Source organism: Eleginops maclovinus, chromosome 2 (genome assembly GCF_036324505.1).
Source record: "Eleginops maclovinus isolate JMC-PN-2008 ecotype Puerto Natales chromosome 2, JC_Emac_rtc_rv5, whole genome shotgun sequence".
Taxonomy (NCBI): domain Eukaryota; kingdom Metazoa; phylum Chordata; class Actinopteri; order Perciformes; family Eleginopidae; genus Eleginops; species Eleginops maclovinus.
The window spans coordinates 14,529,013-14,544,835 of NC_086350.1; the positions used below are offsets into that span (position 1 = coordinate 14,529,013).

At 44.1% G+C, this 15,823-nt stretch overlaps 1 protein-coding gene and 1 non-coding gene across 2 annotated transcripts in view; one reads left to right on the forward strand and one right to left on the reverse strand.

The window, feature by feature from the left end:
- The window catches only part of frmd4a (FERM domain containing 4A), a 55,655-nt gene extending 39,942 nt beyond the window's left edge, over positions 1–15,713 (forward strand). Inside the window, 16 exon segments of the mRNA XM_063901497.1 lie at positions 2,659–2,735; positions 3,825–3,966; positions 4,108–4,249; positions 5,888–6,021; positions 6,115–6,237; positions 7,683–7,914; positions 8,111–8,167; positions 8,268–8,505; positions 8,652–8,687; positions 8,689–8,811; positions 9,022–9,221; positions 9,224–9,353; positions 9,469–9,811; positions 9,813–10,053; positions 11,095–11,197; positions 12,233–15,713. Of these exon segments, the coding sequence (XP_063757567.1) occupies positions 2,659–2,735; positions 3,825–3,966; positions 4,108–4,249; positions 5,888–6,021; positions 6,115–6,237; positions 7,683–7,914; positions 8,111–8,167; positions 8,268–8,505; positions 8,652–8,687; positions 8,689–8,811; positions 9,022–9,221; positions 9,224–9,353; positions 9,469–9,811; positions 9,813–10,053; positions 11,095–11,197; positions 12,233–12,335 (2,424 nt within the window). The 3' untranslated portion in view covers positions 12,336–15,713.
- Positions 10,770–10,842, reverse strand: trnam-cau (transfer RNA methionine (anticodon CAU)). The gene has a single exon. It is a non-coding gene; the product is annotated as a tRNA-Met (tRNA).
- Positions 15,714–15,823: the final 110 nt, after the last annotated feature.

The window sequence follows — 15,823 nt, forward strand, 5'->3', positions numbered from 1 at the left end:
TAAGTTTGTCTTTTTACGAGAGGAGATCCCTGTTGTTTTAAATGCAGACCATTCACCGCAGCCTTCACGTTTATTTGGGCATGTTAACATAGTTTTCCCCCTCTCCTTACCGCAGGCCACATTTAGGTAACATACAGTACACACAAGCAGGGTTTACAGCCGAACCACACACCATACGACTGCCCTGTTGGTGTGTTCTGACTCATTTAGACAGAGATTATAGGGTCTGGGTTTTCACTGACTACCTAGCTGACTGACATAAGGCATAAACAGGAAATCTTCTGTCAATACTGTGAAGAAACTGCATCGAGTTTGAATTAAACAGCACATTAAACTTAATGTGACCTCACATGCATTTCACTGCATATTGATGTGTTTGTCTGAAGTGTATTGGAAGTACATACTGATTTTTGTCAGTTTCTGTCGGTGTTTCATTTAGAGCCAATACGCTCCTGCGGCCTGCTCTGATTAGTTTTTTTCCATAAATGTCATCCCACCAAAACACCACAACCAAAACACAAACAACAGGAAGTGACTCCAGAGTTTATCTACATCTCCATGACACCAGGTGGATATAGTGGAGGGCACCAGAGCCCCACCCATGGGTGAAACAATAGGGAGCCTCAGGTCCAGCTCTTGAAAAAGAATAATATTCATATGCTATTTAAGCATTCAATTGTTCTTGTAATCCCCGGGGAGTCCACTACACCGAAGAAAGGCCTTTACTCTATCAGATCTGACCTTTCCTCTGTAATGTGTGTGTGCTCAGGTTCAGAGTATTATAAGACAGACGTGGGTCTAAGCACATGTTGTTGTTTTCTGAATAATGACCAGTCACTTCCTCTGCTTGTGTGAGTGTGTGCTATTGTGTGCAATTGACTAGCGGTCAGAGGGAAACGATTTTAAGCAACCTCTCCCAAATAACAGAAGCACCCAATGGCTTTGAATAAGTTCCTTACAATTAATCTGTCAGCAGGTTTTTTGTTGCTTTTTTTTCCAGACATTCACGCCATTCAATGTCTGCCAAGAAGACTGCAAAGGTTATTATTACAATGTGCTCATGTATCTGGGGCACTGTTTGAAACAGCCAGAATTACTACAATAATATCTAAATTTAAACTTGAGGGTAACTTTAATGCACCTCCTTGTAGATCAGGTTCTACTTATCCTGACACATCAAAGTTTACTTAAAAAAACTGCAACAGCTCTATCCAGCTGATGAAGGGAACCGCTTTAGTGTGTCGTGCCTCAACACAGTTAAAAACAGCTATTTTATCTCAGCTATATGTTACCAACACACTCGCACACACTCACCCACTCACTATCTACCCTGCTCGCTATATTTAGCACCATGCTACATTAGCACTTCACACTCCATTGAAAATGCACGGTACAGCAACAGTTGCGATAAGGTTGCCGCTTTTCTTTCTTCATGCTTGTGCACACACAAACACTTTCATTTTTTAAGGACATTTATAACATTTCATTACATAAACATATACATCAGACTTTGTTGTTTTATCATATTTCTCACCCTTCCTCCCCTTTCCTCCCTCTCATCCCTCTGTCCATTGTTTTCACAGGCTGTTAAAATTCCTGGGCCGTGACCTGTTCCTCCCCTAGCTCCCTTTCTCCTCTTTTCCTCCCTCATCCTGTCAAAGTTGGGTCTGCTACATTGTTTCTTTTCCCCTGTTTCTCAGTCCTTAGTTTTACTTTCTTTCCTGATGTGCAGTGTACATCATAGCTCAACATGTGTGTATTAGCATGTCAGGGCCAGCTGATAGATGCAGGCCCGCCTAGGTTCTGAAATTGCCCGCACTCGACTCTTCTCTAACGAGAAACAGACTCAGACTTTGTGAATGTGTGTCTGTGCGTGTACACACTGACTAAACAAAGCAAGGGCACTTCAATTGCTTGGGCCTCAGAAAGATTCTTCCCCCCTTCATCACTCCTCCCTGACCCTACACACACATACACACACACACCTCCCAACCACAGAGCCCAAAGCAGGAAGCACAGTCCCTGAGGGAGGGAGGAGGGGTCAGGAGAAGGGGAGGCTTTAACGTCCCCTCCCTCCTAAAAAAGCTACAGGAGAGGAGGAAACTTAACTTTACACACTTTCTCTCCACCAACACACACACAGGCACATGCCTACAGATGGTGAACACCCACTGACTCATAACGTTCTCCTGCGTCTGGGAGGATTTAAGATACACACATGTTGTGGAGTACGTCTTGGGGGAAACTTTCTCGCCCAGCTGGCTTTGGCTCACTTTAAAGAGGACCGGATGGTTCATAAAGGGGACGGAAAGAGAGAAAGAAAATCAGATCAGAGGAAAGAGAGCCTCCTCCCTCTCACACTGTCTTTCTCCGGAGTGAGGTCATCCAGCGAAGGATCTGCTGTGGACAAGACCGCCCGGTCTGGAGTTGATCATAGGTCCTCTTCTCTGCCCCCACCTCCCCTGTTTCTAACTCCTCCTCTTTGTCAGAGTCCTCCGTTTTTTTCCTTCTCTTCCTCCGTATACATTGCATTTTCACTCAAACCTAATTGGAACCTACACAGAAGAGAAGAGAGGATTTGGCTGAAGGCTGTGTGGAATTAATGTGAAGCATGTTTTTGTGTGAGCTGCCCTGAAGACTGTTTCTCCTAAACCTCAGGTGTTCCAATGGCGCCAGTTGGAGAATCTCTACTTCAGAGAGAAGAAGTTTTCAGTGGAAGTTCATGACCCCAGGAGGTAAATGAATATCACATATTTAATTACCGGGATGTTGAATTGCATGATACTAATTCTACTTTAAGTACTAAATGCTGATGCTATTGAATTTATTTCTAGTTCATGTTTGGAAGTGGTATAATTTCCCCTCAGTTATGGACACCTTCCAGTAGCACTGACTGAAATCACCCTGTGCTAAATGTGAATGTGTTGAGATTCAAACTGCAGTGCACGGAAAGAGAGATTGGAATCTAATTCAGTAATTGTTGCTGCATTTGTTTTGGCAATAGAGCGAGATATTGGGGATGTCTCGGTGGAGCCCGACACAGATTGATAGGCAGATATTAACACACTTGTGCAGCCACATGCATGCACAAACACAAGTTCTCTTTCACACACACACACACACACACACACACACACACACACACACACAGGGTAAAGCCTTGATGGTTGACCACAGAAGGAGAGATGGCTGCGCGATAGCTGTTTTGCGGAGGAAGTGACCTCTTTAGTGTTTATTTAACACAGCTATATATGTGGAGTGTTATTCTACAGACAGAGGGACGGAGAGAACTCGAGAAGAAAGAGACAGACCGACAGGGTGAAACAGAGAGCAGTGGTGTTTTCTTTACAGGAGGCTGTCATTAGGGTGAGCGGGCCTGTTGCTCAGCTACAGATGTGTGTTTAAATAAGGATGAGTAAACAATGGGGAACATCGTGTGTGGCTAGGGATGCACAGTGTATGTATATAGGTGCTGATATAGGTGATGGTTATATATTATATATTTACTTGCTCAGAGGCCATCATTACTTCTTTAGAACCAATTTGAGTTAGGCAGAGGCTCATTTTACTGCATTTTTACAAGTGTTACAGAGAAATGTGGTGATGTGAAAGGCCTTTCTTACCCACATGTGTGCATACACTTGGGGTATTACAAAAACATGAAATTATTCACTATATTATCTTTAACAGCCATGACAAACCTCACTATTAATTGTAGTATAGGTTGTAGCGATGATGATGGAGTTGTCCGGTGGGAGTGTTTTCACTGTTAGCCATCTTTTGTATTCAGTGTATATAAGGCTGCTTTGTGTCTGCTCTTACAGTAGGGCATCGGTGACGAGAAGGACGTTTGGTCACAGCGGCATCGCTGTGCACACGTGGTACGCCTGTCCTGCCCTCATCAAGTCAATCTGGGCCATGGCCATCAGCCAACACCAGTTCTACCTGGACCGAAAGCAGAGCAAGGTCAGTGAGTCAGAGCCACCACAGACCATAGCTCTGAATACAGATGAACAAGAGATACCTCAAAGTCTTTAAGCGTGGTCTGTAAATGTGTTGCAATTAATGATGTGCTCTGAAAAACCCTTTCCATTCTCGTTTCTGCAGTCCAAAATCCATGCAGCGCGGAGTCTGAATGAGATCGCTATAGACCTCACGGAAACAGGAACTCTGAAGACCTCCAAACTAGCCAACATGGGAAGCAAGGGCAAAATTATAAGTGGCAGCAGCGGCAGTCTGCTCTCGTCAGGTCAGTATGTGCTCAGTGTGTGTGACTGTGATGAGAGAAGGAGAGAAGGACAAACGGGGCGAGAAAAGATTTGATTTCTGTGCATATTAGTCCTTGTGTTTGCATGTGTGCTTGTGAGGGGGAGTATCTCCGACAACTGGAGAGACAGAAACAGCTGCTTCCGGAAAGAGGCCATTCATTCTGTGCTGAATGTTCTCACACACACACTGTATATACACCCTGCCCAGTGTCCATCTGTATGTACGGAACATCGCACCCACCCTCTGTGTCACAGAGTCCCATCCTCCAGAGGCCCCTCTAAATTTAGTGGGTGATGGAATGAAAGGTCAGCAGGTCAATGTTCAACTTTACCATGGCCTTTAGAACAATGTTTGTCCGTGTTGAACAAGTAATGAATGTGACAGTAAGAGAGGAATGTACATGAACTACCTTTACAGTGAGGAGGAAAGTGCCCTTTTTAACCCAGACACACATGTCAAGTGTTGCATGCTAGGACAGCGAGTGAAGTAATTAGTCTGAATAGGCTTTAGTAAAATTTGATTAGCTTCTGTTGCAGTTTTCATTTAAAATGACATTCACTAGACCAAAGCAGTTCTTTTAAGGTTGAAGAGGATGTCTATGCATGGCTGTGGGGTCTGCGATTTAGATTAAAGCACACCTTACTGAATCATCTACAGCTCATATTCCTGATCGGATCAGTTTTTGGCCTTTTCTTCATTTTCTAAGTATAGATACCTGTATCCCTGCCTATTCCCTTTCCCTTTATCTATTCAGCCATCCATTCCTAGTCTCCTAATCTCCCTTTTCTCCCTGTTTGTCCCTCTTTAGTTTCCCCTCCTCCTCGTATCTTTGTCTTATCTGTCTGTTTCTTGTCACTTGTCTCCTTGGTGTTGTGTCAGTGTGTTGATTTCATGATCCACTGCTAACTGGGGGCCATCTCTGCCCGGCAACATAAACATGTCATAGGAACTGTGGTGCCACAAACATACACCTCCCCTCCGCCACAGCCAAGACATCTCTGTTGGACTCCTTCGTAGAGTTCGTCTGGTCAATTTGAAACCCTTCGTGGCTGTAAAATAGGCACGGCAGTAAATTACTTTTCAACCTCACTTACCACCTTAATGTATTTGAGATGCAAGGACATTTGGATGGTCACTGCAAGGCTTTGTGTACCTGCAAAAAGGTGCAGATTCATGGCCAAAAATAAATGGCATTCGATTGTAAAAATCAAACTTTTAGCTTTGTTTAATTTATTATTGTTACTATGTAAAACTGCATACATCACTGAGAGACCAACTGAGAGAAACAATGTGTGTGTGTTTGGGGGGGTGTATGTATTTATTTTTTTGCAAACAAGACTGGCACCATCTCAGGGCCTTGGAGATTGTGCGTCACTGACTTTGTCCTAAACTGCCCCTTCCTTGCAACACTCACATTTGCACACACACACCACTAACACTCTGTGTCCTTATCGAAGTGTTCCACTCACTTCCCTGTAAACATCCTGCAAGGGCAGCAGGTGCACGCATACTTTATGCCTTTCCTCTGCACTCTGCCTCAAAACAAGTCCCCAGTACTCTACACACTCATACACTCCTGACTCCCACCCTAATGTTGTGTGTTGTCTGTGCCCTGCAGGCTCTCAGGAATCAGACAGCTCCCAGACAGCTAAGAAGGACATGCTGGCAGCACTAAGGGCCAGGCAGGAAGCTCTTGAGGAAACGCTAAAAAAGAGACTAGAGGAACTCAAGAACATCTGCATAAGAGAAGCGGTATGAAAAAACAACAGATTGTGCAAATATTTAGAAAACCAGAATACATTTAGCTTTTTCCTTTCTAAACTGTCATTCTGTCATTTTTTGTAGGAGCTGACAGGAAAGCTTCCCAAGGAATATCCTCTGGATCCGGGAGAGGAGCCGCCCACAGTGAGACGGAAGATCGGTACCGCTTTCAAACTGGACGAGCAGAAAATTACTCCGAAGGGAGAGGTGAAGCTGTTTTCCACAGTAGCACTTTATCACATTTACAATCTCCCCGCTCCCCACTCAGGCCAAATAAAAACAGGAGGTCATCTAGTGGTTACAGTGTTTAATACAAAAGCAAAATACCACAAGGACCTGTCCCAGGCACTGTGCTGCAGTAATAATAGCTCAATAATTAAGAGTGTTTATCACCTTTTAACTCAGCTGTATCGTTTATGATCTATTTATGAACATTATGGGCATTATAGATCAAACCTGGTATTTTAAAAGCTCTTGATGTTATACAGTGCTGATCAAGGGCTCTATTCAAAACCAATTACTTAATACTCACATAATGGTTGTGATGATTAACATAATGAAAAGTTAATTCATCCCTCCTTAGTTGTTAAGTGAGCAAAGGAAACACAGAACATGGAAAAGCTTCAGTCTAAGACGTCTTGAACCTGGTGAAAGAAGTTTCTTGCAGCTTTGTGTCTCCGTCTTTTTGTGCCACGGGTATATTTTCCACAGCAGTAGAACTTCTAAAAATAGCCTGGCAGTATTCTTGCCACAGGAAGTGGTGATAGTAGGATTGTGTGAGCGCCTGAATGTGTGCAGGCATGGGTGTGTGGGTGTGTCTCGCTGAGGTTGTGTGCTTTGAAAAGAATCCAGGGACACAGTATCACAAAACTGCCTCGCAAGCAGGAGGATGTTTCTTAATTTACCCTGAACACCTTAAACTCCCTCACACACAGAAACAGAAGCCCTTCCGGCAGTAAAGTAAAGGGATTGTTAGAGAGCGGTACTCCTCTGAAGGGAGGAAGTCCAGTAAAATGTTGATGCAAGTAAATACAACATCTCTTTGCCTCTCGAGGCAAATGAAATCATGTTTGTTCTCATAGATGACGGCGAACATGATTGAGATGAGTTTATTTTCTTGTGTATGCTACAAGTTATTTACTATTCTATTGTACTATTTAACAGCATACTATGCCACAGGTTTCCCTATGGGGTTCAATGAGGATTTGTCTGATCTAATCACCATATATTTGTACAGTAGATTCACATATTTCAGTGAGGTAAACATGCTATACATCTGCAGTGCGACAGAATATTTTACTTGGTGCATACTCTCTGCTTCACAAATCTCAGGAGAGGTATAGAGGAGGGGAGGATGGATTGATGGAGAGGTGTTGGACAGGGTGACTCAATAGAGAATATCCGGTGGTGAGAAATGTGAAGCTGCAGCACAGATAAATGATTTCCGCAGTGTATTTTGTCTGGCAAGACTTTGTGTGTGTGCCTGACCAAATCCGTTGCATGGGAGAGTTACAGTCTGACTACGTGTCTGCAAACTAAGCCTTGTTGTTATTGGATGGTGCAGAGATTTCTGTTGCTAAAACTGTGATCCAATCCAGTATCTTTGTGCCCTTGTCACTCAAAGTTTGCACTCGTGTGTTTGCTTATTCCAGGAAGAGGAGCTGGAGCGTTTGGAGCGGGAGTTTGCCATTCAGTCCCAGATTACAGAGGCAGCCAGGCGTCTTGCCAGCGATCCTCATGTGAGCAGCAAGAAGCTGAAGAAACAGAGGAAGACTTCTTATCTGAACGCACTGAAGAAGCTCCAGGAAATTGAGAACTCTATCAATGAGCACCGGGTCCGCTCTGGCAAGAAGCCTACGCAGAGAGCATCGCTAATCATAGAAGGTACCAATAAACTCCTATTCACTACAGGGAAATCAAACTGTTATCATGTCTTTTATATCTATGAGCTGTTGTTGCCACCACACACAGCAATATTCCCCTCAATTACTGTTACTCGCTTTAAAAGAAAAACATGCAGCTTTTAAGCTTTAAGAAATGTGTACAATATTTACCTCATGTGTTTTTCTCTGTCCTATAGAGGCCAACATTGGTTCTGAAGACAGTTCTTTGTCTGACGCGCTGGTCTTGGATGATGGTAAGTCTAATATTTCTGTGCAATATTCTTACTGATTCTAGGGCTTCTTTTTACATGTTTTTATGAAAATAAACCTAATTCAACGATTCCTCTATTTCAGATGATCCTCAAGTTACAGGTACTCCCACCTTCTCTCCAGTAGCATCGCCTCATAAGGGCCTCCCTCCTCGACCTCCCTCTCACAGTCGTCCCCCTCCGCCGCAGTCCCTGGATGGCCTGCGACATCTGCACTACTCACGCCCTGACTACGATAAATCACCCATCAAACCCAAGATGTGGAGTGAATCGTCACTGGATGAGCCATATGAAAAAGCCAAGAAACGCTCCTCTCATTCAAGGTAGCGATGGGGTTCATCTTATCTAGCTTTAGAATAATTCTAGGGTTTATTAACGTAACGTACAGCATGACATACATATGTTGCCTTCTACATATTTAATGACATTTGTTTCACATAATGCTTATTTTCTTTGCCTTTTTTTCAAGTCACAGGCGTTTCCCAAGCTCTGGCAGTGCAGAAGCAGGGGGGCTGTAACTCTCTGCAGAGCAGCCCCATCAGGAACCTCCCTCACTGGAACTCTCAATCCAGCATGCCGTCGACCCCGGACCTGAGGACCAGGAACCCCAACTACGTACATTCCACCCGGTCAGCATTTATACCTTTTACTGTTTAAAAACTCCTGGTAATGACAAATCTACCCCAACTAGAATGAGGCTTTCTTTCCTTTATCTATTACTTTTAAATCTCATTTAAATCTCCTGGATTTACATTAAAACATTTGTAATTCCATTAAATCTGTACATCTTTTTTATCCCATTCCCAATATGTCACTTATTGTGTGATTCTGTCTCACAGGTCAGTGGACATCAGTCCCACCCGTCTGCACAGCCTCGCTCAGCACTTTAGGAACCGCAGCTCAAGCCTTGAGTCTCAGGGCAAACTGTTGGTGCCCGACTCCGATGCACACCCGCACACCCTGGGCACACTGGGTAGCCCCGACTTCTTCCTGGTCCCAGGACGCAACTCCAATGGCTCGGACCCACTGGACGACTGCTCATCTGCACCAGCCAAAGCAGCTCGGAGCATTACTACCCCTCTGGCGGACCCCCAGGCAGCAACCCCAACTACTCCACTCTGGGAGAGGACTCACCCTCCAAAGCCAGGCAAAGGCAGAGGCAAAGGCACAGGTAGGGGCGGGGGCAGAATCCTTACACAACTTTTGTCTATTTGTACTGAATATATATAAATGAACAGTTATTTTGAAAGATTAATATATATGATTGTCCTTCTTTCTCCCTCCAGGTCGGCAGGTCATCTGGGTTCCTCGAACTCCGGCTCCATGCCCAACCTGGCAGCTAAGAACGGCACTGGTGGAGGCTCAGGTGGAGGCGGGATAGGAGGGGGACACCACGGAGTCTACCTCCACAGCCAGAGCCAGCCCTCCTCCCAGTACCGCATCAAGGAGTACCCGCTTTACGTGGAGGGCAGCCCAAACCCTGTGGTGGTTCGCAGCCTGGAGAACGATCAGGAGGGCCACTACAGCGTCAAGGCCCAGTTCAAAACCTCCAGCTCCTACACGGCAGGGGGACTGTACAAAGAGGCCTGGGGGGGAGAGGAGGGAGGAGAGGGGAGCGGCCGACTCACGCCCGTCGCGCTCTCAGATCGTACGGACTCCGTCATTGGGGCGAGAGGGTGGTGGCAGTGGAGGAGGGGGGAGGGCAGCGGTGTCTGATGAGCTGCGGTGCTGGTACCAGAGGTCCTCAGGGAGCCTAAAGGACAGGAGTCACTCACATTCGGGGTCTACGTCCTCCGAGACAGGGTCGCAGCAAGGCACTCTGGGACACGGTCGGGGGAGTCGAGTAGGGACTCTCGCCAAGGGCTCACCAGGTGGGTCTTCTTCTTATTTGTTCACATTAAACCCGGTCTCATCCGGGTAAAAAGTATCATGTGTTTATAATGTACACTGTTGCTGTTATTTATACAAACTGTTATTTTGTTTGTGAGAGTTTCTATCAAAAAAGTTCATGCTGACAATGCCCTGAGCGAGGCTCGAACTTTAAACCTTCAGATTATTAGACGTGCCAACTGTGTTAGACCATTTCCTGTTTTCAGATTGACTCAGAACACTAGCTGACTCATTTCAGTTTCTGTTTCATGAATGGACATTAAACCTGCTGATAACTACAGTTTTGTCATTTTAATAAATTGACAATTTATTGAAAATCTAAATGAGAAACTTGTGTCTCATTTATTGAAAAAGGAAAGCCCAGTGCAAGGCTCGAACTCACAACCTTTAGATTAAGAGACGAATGCACCAACAATGTTTATGATGTAGGATTAGCTGTGAGCTTTGGGCGGAGATAAAGAGCATTTGCTGAGTAGTTTGTTCACATAACATTCACATTAATACAGTTGGCGCAGTCCGACTCTATAAGTACAATGTAAAAGTTACACGGGTAGCTTGGTTGCTCTGAGAGTGAGCAGAAATCTGGACGTTTAGATTGTCACCAACAGCATTAGATAAGACTATACCAAATAGAGCTTTATGAGTTTAATTTATACACTGTCTTTGGGTGATCAGATATGGAAATTTGAAAAGTGAATGCCCCGTGTGAGGCTCGAACTCACGACCTTCAGATTATGAGACTGACGCGCTGCCTACTGCGCCAACGAGGCCTGTTCCACCGTTTGACAGTAGTGTAATTTGACCCCTGACCCACACGTTCCTAGTGGCCCTAGAGCCCCCACCCCCCATGTGGAGCATGGTTGAAATTCCTTTGTCGACCACCTCACTGTATCCTCTATAGTGTGTGTGTTTGCTCTGTGAAGACATGTCTCTGTTCAGTGTGTATGTGTCCTCTGTGTCTCTCTGACAATCCTGCGTTTTGTGTGTTATTTAGCAAGACTAACTGTCAGTTTTCCCCATAGCTGCATCCCCGCACAGCCAGAGGAGTATGACGCCCACCAGCGAACACGCAGCCACACCCACACCCCCCTGTAGCCCACAGCACATCCTCAACTGGCAGAGCGGGTAAGACAAAAGCAGATTAACACACACACACACACACACACACACACACACACACACACACACACACACACACACAGCAGCTCACCGGGGGATGACGACATGCTTCAAGCCGAATATGAATTTACATTAATCACGACAAACTGCATCTTGGCTGCTCAGCTTCTTTCTCTCCATATTTATACAAACTTCTCTCTAACATCCTCTGAAGCTTTGTCTGTGTTATCTGTCAGCTGATATTGTTTTACACTGTTGGGATTTGGGGTTGTATTTTAAACCTTCTTCATACTCAGATCTGGTCTTGACTTCACTCACCGCATCTTTCTTTCTTCACTCTTCTTCCTGTCATCTTTACGTCACGGGAAATTTCTCTTTATTTCCTAATTTGTCATTTCTTCCTTGTCTCTCTCTGTCTGCACTAACCCTCCTTTCCTTGTGTGTGTGTCCTCTCTCCTGGTTTAGAGGCACAGCAGACAGCTCTCCTACTGAAGACGTCTGTCAGTCTCCCCCTCAGCCCAGCTCTGATGCATAGAGGTACTGTCTGTAGTCCGGACCTACAGTGTACTTTACAGAAAACACAGCAGCAGCAAAACAGAGAGAAAAATAACCTTGTAGCAAGTAACAGCAGCAACAAATTTACTCACAATCAGACTTCAATTTAGAGGAATTTGAATAATTCCCAACGTATCAGGCAATCATGCAACATCACTGGTCACTTTCATCATCGACTCTCGGGGGCTGACACTGGGAAATGTCCACCATGTCTCGCTCTTTGACAGTGGCGGTATATGTCATGTACTCCTTCTTTGGCTGTATCTGTACCTGATCTCTGCATGTGCTCTGCTCTGTGGTCTGACACTGTGTCTAATCCCTTACAGGATCTACTAATAGTAATGCTGTGTGCTGTATGTGAGAACACTTTTTATCAAACAATTGCAAGAGTGATTATGAGCTTGAAACCATGTAGACGATAGTATTCAGTATTTAGACTTTGCTCTCCGAGGTCAGTCTCATCCTGGTGTGTGTATTCCTCTGCAGGTCTTTCAGTGACAGCTGTTTTCTCAGCAGCCCTCTGTGCTCGGAGCTGGCAGATGTGCAGTGGTACGGACACGATAAGGCCAAACCTGGAACCCTGGTCTGAGACCTTCCTAAAGGGCCCAGAAAAGTCCCATTGCCCTCTCCACTACCCATCCACAACCAACGACCTCATCCCTAAGGCCCTACAGATACCATGCCCCGGCGGACTGGACATGAGCCTCCCTCTTCCTTAAATCTTGCCCTCCATCCATCTCACCACCTCTTTATTATGCCCCTCCAAAACAGTCGGACAGGGACAAGCACTGGGCTCTGATAAGGGCTGATTTCACAGGACAGAATGAGAAGTGCCACCTCAGCTGATGAACTGTTGCCCTCCAGCACCACAGAGCACCTCTTTTACTCACCCTCAGCACACAAGCAACAGGGCATAAGGGAAGGAGAGTGAAGGGAGAGCCCAGAAAAATATCAAACATACAATTCAAACATTAGACCTTCCTGGATCAGTTTTCATATCTCATCTCTGGCCCCAAGACCTGAACTAACTCCAGTGCACTGCCACCCAATCAGAGGATACCTGCTGGATTTGAGCCACCAGTTGAAAAAAACATTTCCAGTGACAAATGAACTGTGTTGGATTTCATTATTCCCGCTTATGTTGTTTGTCCTTTGGGTTTGTTTGTCCCCATATATTTATAAGAAGAGAAGACTTAAAAAAAAAATCTGGATTAACTAACATTTAGATTTCAACTCCTCTCAGTCCAACCCACAACCAAAGACAACGTACTGGGTTGACCGGCCACACCGGGGCTTGGGGCCCCTGCAGAAAAGTGACCAGTCAACTGTATGGAAGTAAAGTCACAGTGACAATATCAGGATGGTTTATTGGACTCTATCTGGGATATTGATGAGGACTATAGCAATAACAAACATTGTATATGAACTGGTGTGAATCTGAAGCAGGCACTTTGCTGTTTTCTCTGCCTTATGATGCTTGGAGCAAAACATCATCGGTGCATCATAGGGACAATTTGGAGTTATTGGGTTTGGCATTAATCTATGCTTCTTTCAGTGACTTCAACACTCCTGTTCATCTTAATGTCTTTAAAAGATTCTTCTGTCCACATGTTTGTCCACAAAGTCCAATGTGATCAGAGGGTAGGGGTGGGGTAGAGTGAAGTGGTATTCGGGGGTGTTATTAGCCACATCGATTTACAATTATGGAAACATTTGATTTCGGCTGTAGTTTTAATAGAGAAACCAGACATTCTGGTTCCACCTTTTCACTCCTGAGAGTAAGTTATTTCTGGCTGTTGACCTGTTGGAGTGACTTGATAGTGAGGCAGTGATACATCTCTGAAGTGAATCGTCTTTTTTTTTTATCACAACTGTTTCTTCTTCTTTGGTCTTTGCTCTGTCGCCATGCTGAGTGTCTGTCAGTCCCCCTCTGTAGCGCTGTGCTTTCTCCTCCTTCTGTCCTCTCTTCAGCATGACAGCATCATCCTGACTGAACACAGACTCACTACTGGCTAACACCACACCTCATATTATGCATGAGTACAGGTAAATCAGTGCCAAACATGCTGGTGCTTTTAATTTGTACTGTAATGCAGCACTGGAACAGCCACTCCTTCAATCGCCCCGGTCTCTGGATATTGTATGAAACAGCAGCAGACTTCTCTAGGATTTGGTATCACGTGTAGTAGGAATTATTTGAAAAGCACAACCAGTGTCGATGAGGGCTGGACCTGCAATCAGTGTGTTCGCATTTTCCGCTCTCAATATTTTAATGAGTTGCATCAAAGTGCATAAGAGGAAACTAAAAATGACCACGGGCAATGTGTTAAATGATAGTGCTCTTTTAATAAGTATATGGATTTCAGGTCTACAATAGTACCTTACTGTTAGGGCAGAAGAGATGCCATAGCCAGAACTGAAAGGAAATATTTCTCAACAATCAGACATTCAGAACAGGGTTAGAAAAGCACATCTGGTTTTGTACGAAGGAAGTAGACATCTGCATGTTTTACCTGTAAATGTCCCGCCCCTTCCCCTCACCAAAGTCTATGTTAAGAGATATTGTTTTATTGTTGCACAAAATCTGAATGAATCAGATGTTAATTTTATTAAGATTATGACAGATTCTACTTGTCAGTGATATAAAGAGGTGGACATAAATGGTGTCGAAGAGAAAAGACTTGGACAGTTGTACAATAGGATTTATTTAATACTGCCACATGAATTCTTCTTCAGAGACATTGGTGATAATATTAAAAAGTCAAATTTGACAGCTTTCATAGTCTTTTCTTATCTATCCTCTACATTGAGAATACAGCAACCAGTCTTAAAAGACTCATTGTGAGTCGAGCGCGTTGTCTTAAATTGGTGTTACATGTTTTAAGGCGTGGGAGGACTGGTAGGCATCTTACCCTGTCCATCATAGTGTTGTGTTCCCTTTATGCACTGACACCAGCTGTTGTAATCTGCCACTTTAAGGACTCTTTAAATAAGGTTAATCCCACTCCCTGCATGGTTGGTTCTCCAAGAGTTGCTCACCCATGCCTGGTCAGTCTTTACCCAGCCACACCATCTCATAGGACTGAATAGCGTTTCCGAGTCACCTATAGAGGACAAGTTAGTGCGTCTTAGCTCACTCTCTGTGTGCTAAAGACATGATCCCATGCATGCCCTGCAGACCCACTGACAAATAAAGACCCCAAACATTTCCAGCATCCGACTTCTGTACGCTAACATTAGCACGTGTTGCTCCATAGTGTTTCCTCCCCCCCAGAAAGTCCCATCTTGACCTTGTGGTAATCTCTGAGCCCGATGTGAAAAGTGTGACGTCCCTCTGTAGCTCCAAACACACCATATTTTCTGTACTCCAGTGAAATGTATGAGGTTTTTTGTAATACTCAAAAATGAATTAACTCTTTTATCAGTCTTTTCCTGTATGTACGGAGGGGCACTGTAAGGTTTTGTGGGGGTTTTTAACATTCACATTCATTGTTTTAACAATGTTCCATTTTATATGAACCAGTATTGTTTTGTTTTTTTAGTTCTGACATTGTAACAACCACTTCAGGTGCTACAAAATGACCAGTTACTGCTTCTTCATGTAGGATCTAGACATCTTCATTGTTATCAATAGATTCAACTACCAGATGTGCAAAATGAAGCTTATTTTAACAGACAGTTTAGTAGGAGATCACTTCGGCTACCAGACAATAGAGCATGTAACCTGATTTTATCAGTTCTGTTCAACTGTAACAATGCATTAAAGGTGTTGTAGAAAAAATGTGGAATTGATCAAAAAAATAACTGAATTCCACAGTTAATTTATTCTTTTTTCTATTAAAAATTTGTATAGTAACTTTACATTTTTCAAAACTGTGTTGTTGGAAATTGATGATGACTTTTCAAGATGAGAAGCAGTGGTGGTTCTTGAGAGTAAGAAAAATAAATTATTGATGAATGTTCTCAAGATTATGCCTTTGTCTGTTTTGTTTCCTCTCTTTCATTCAAAACGTGAAATCATGACAATATTTAGACATTGACTCACGACTAGGTGTCTCAGATCAGAAGCATTCTGCT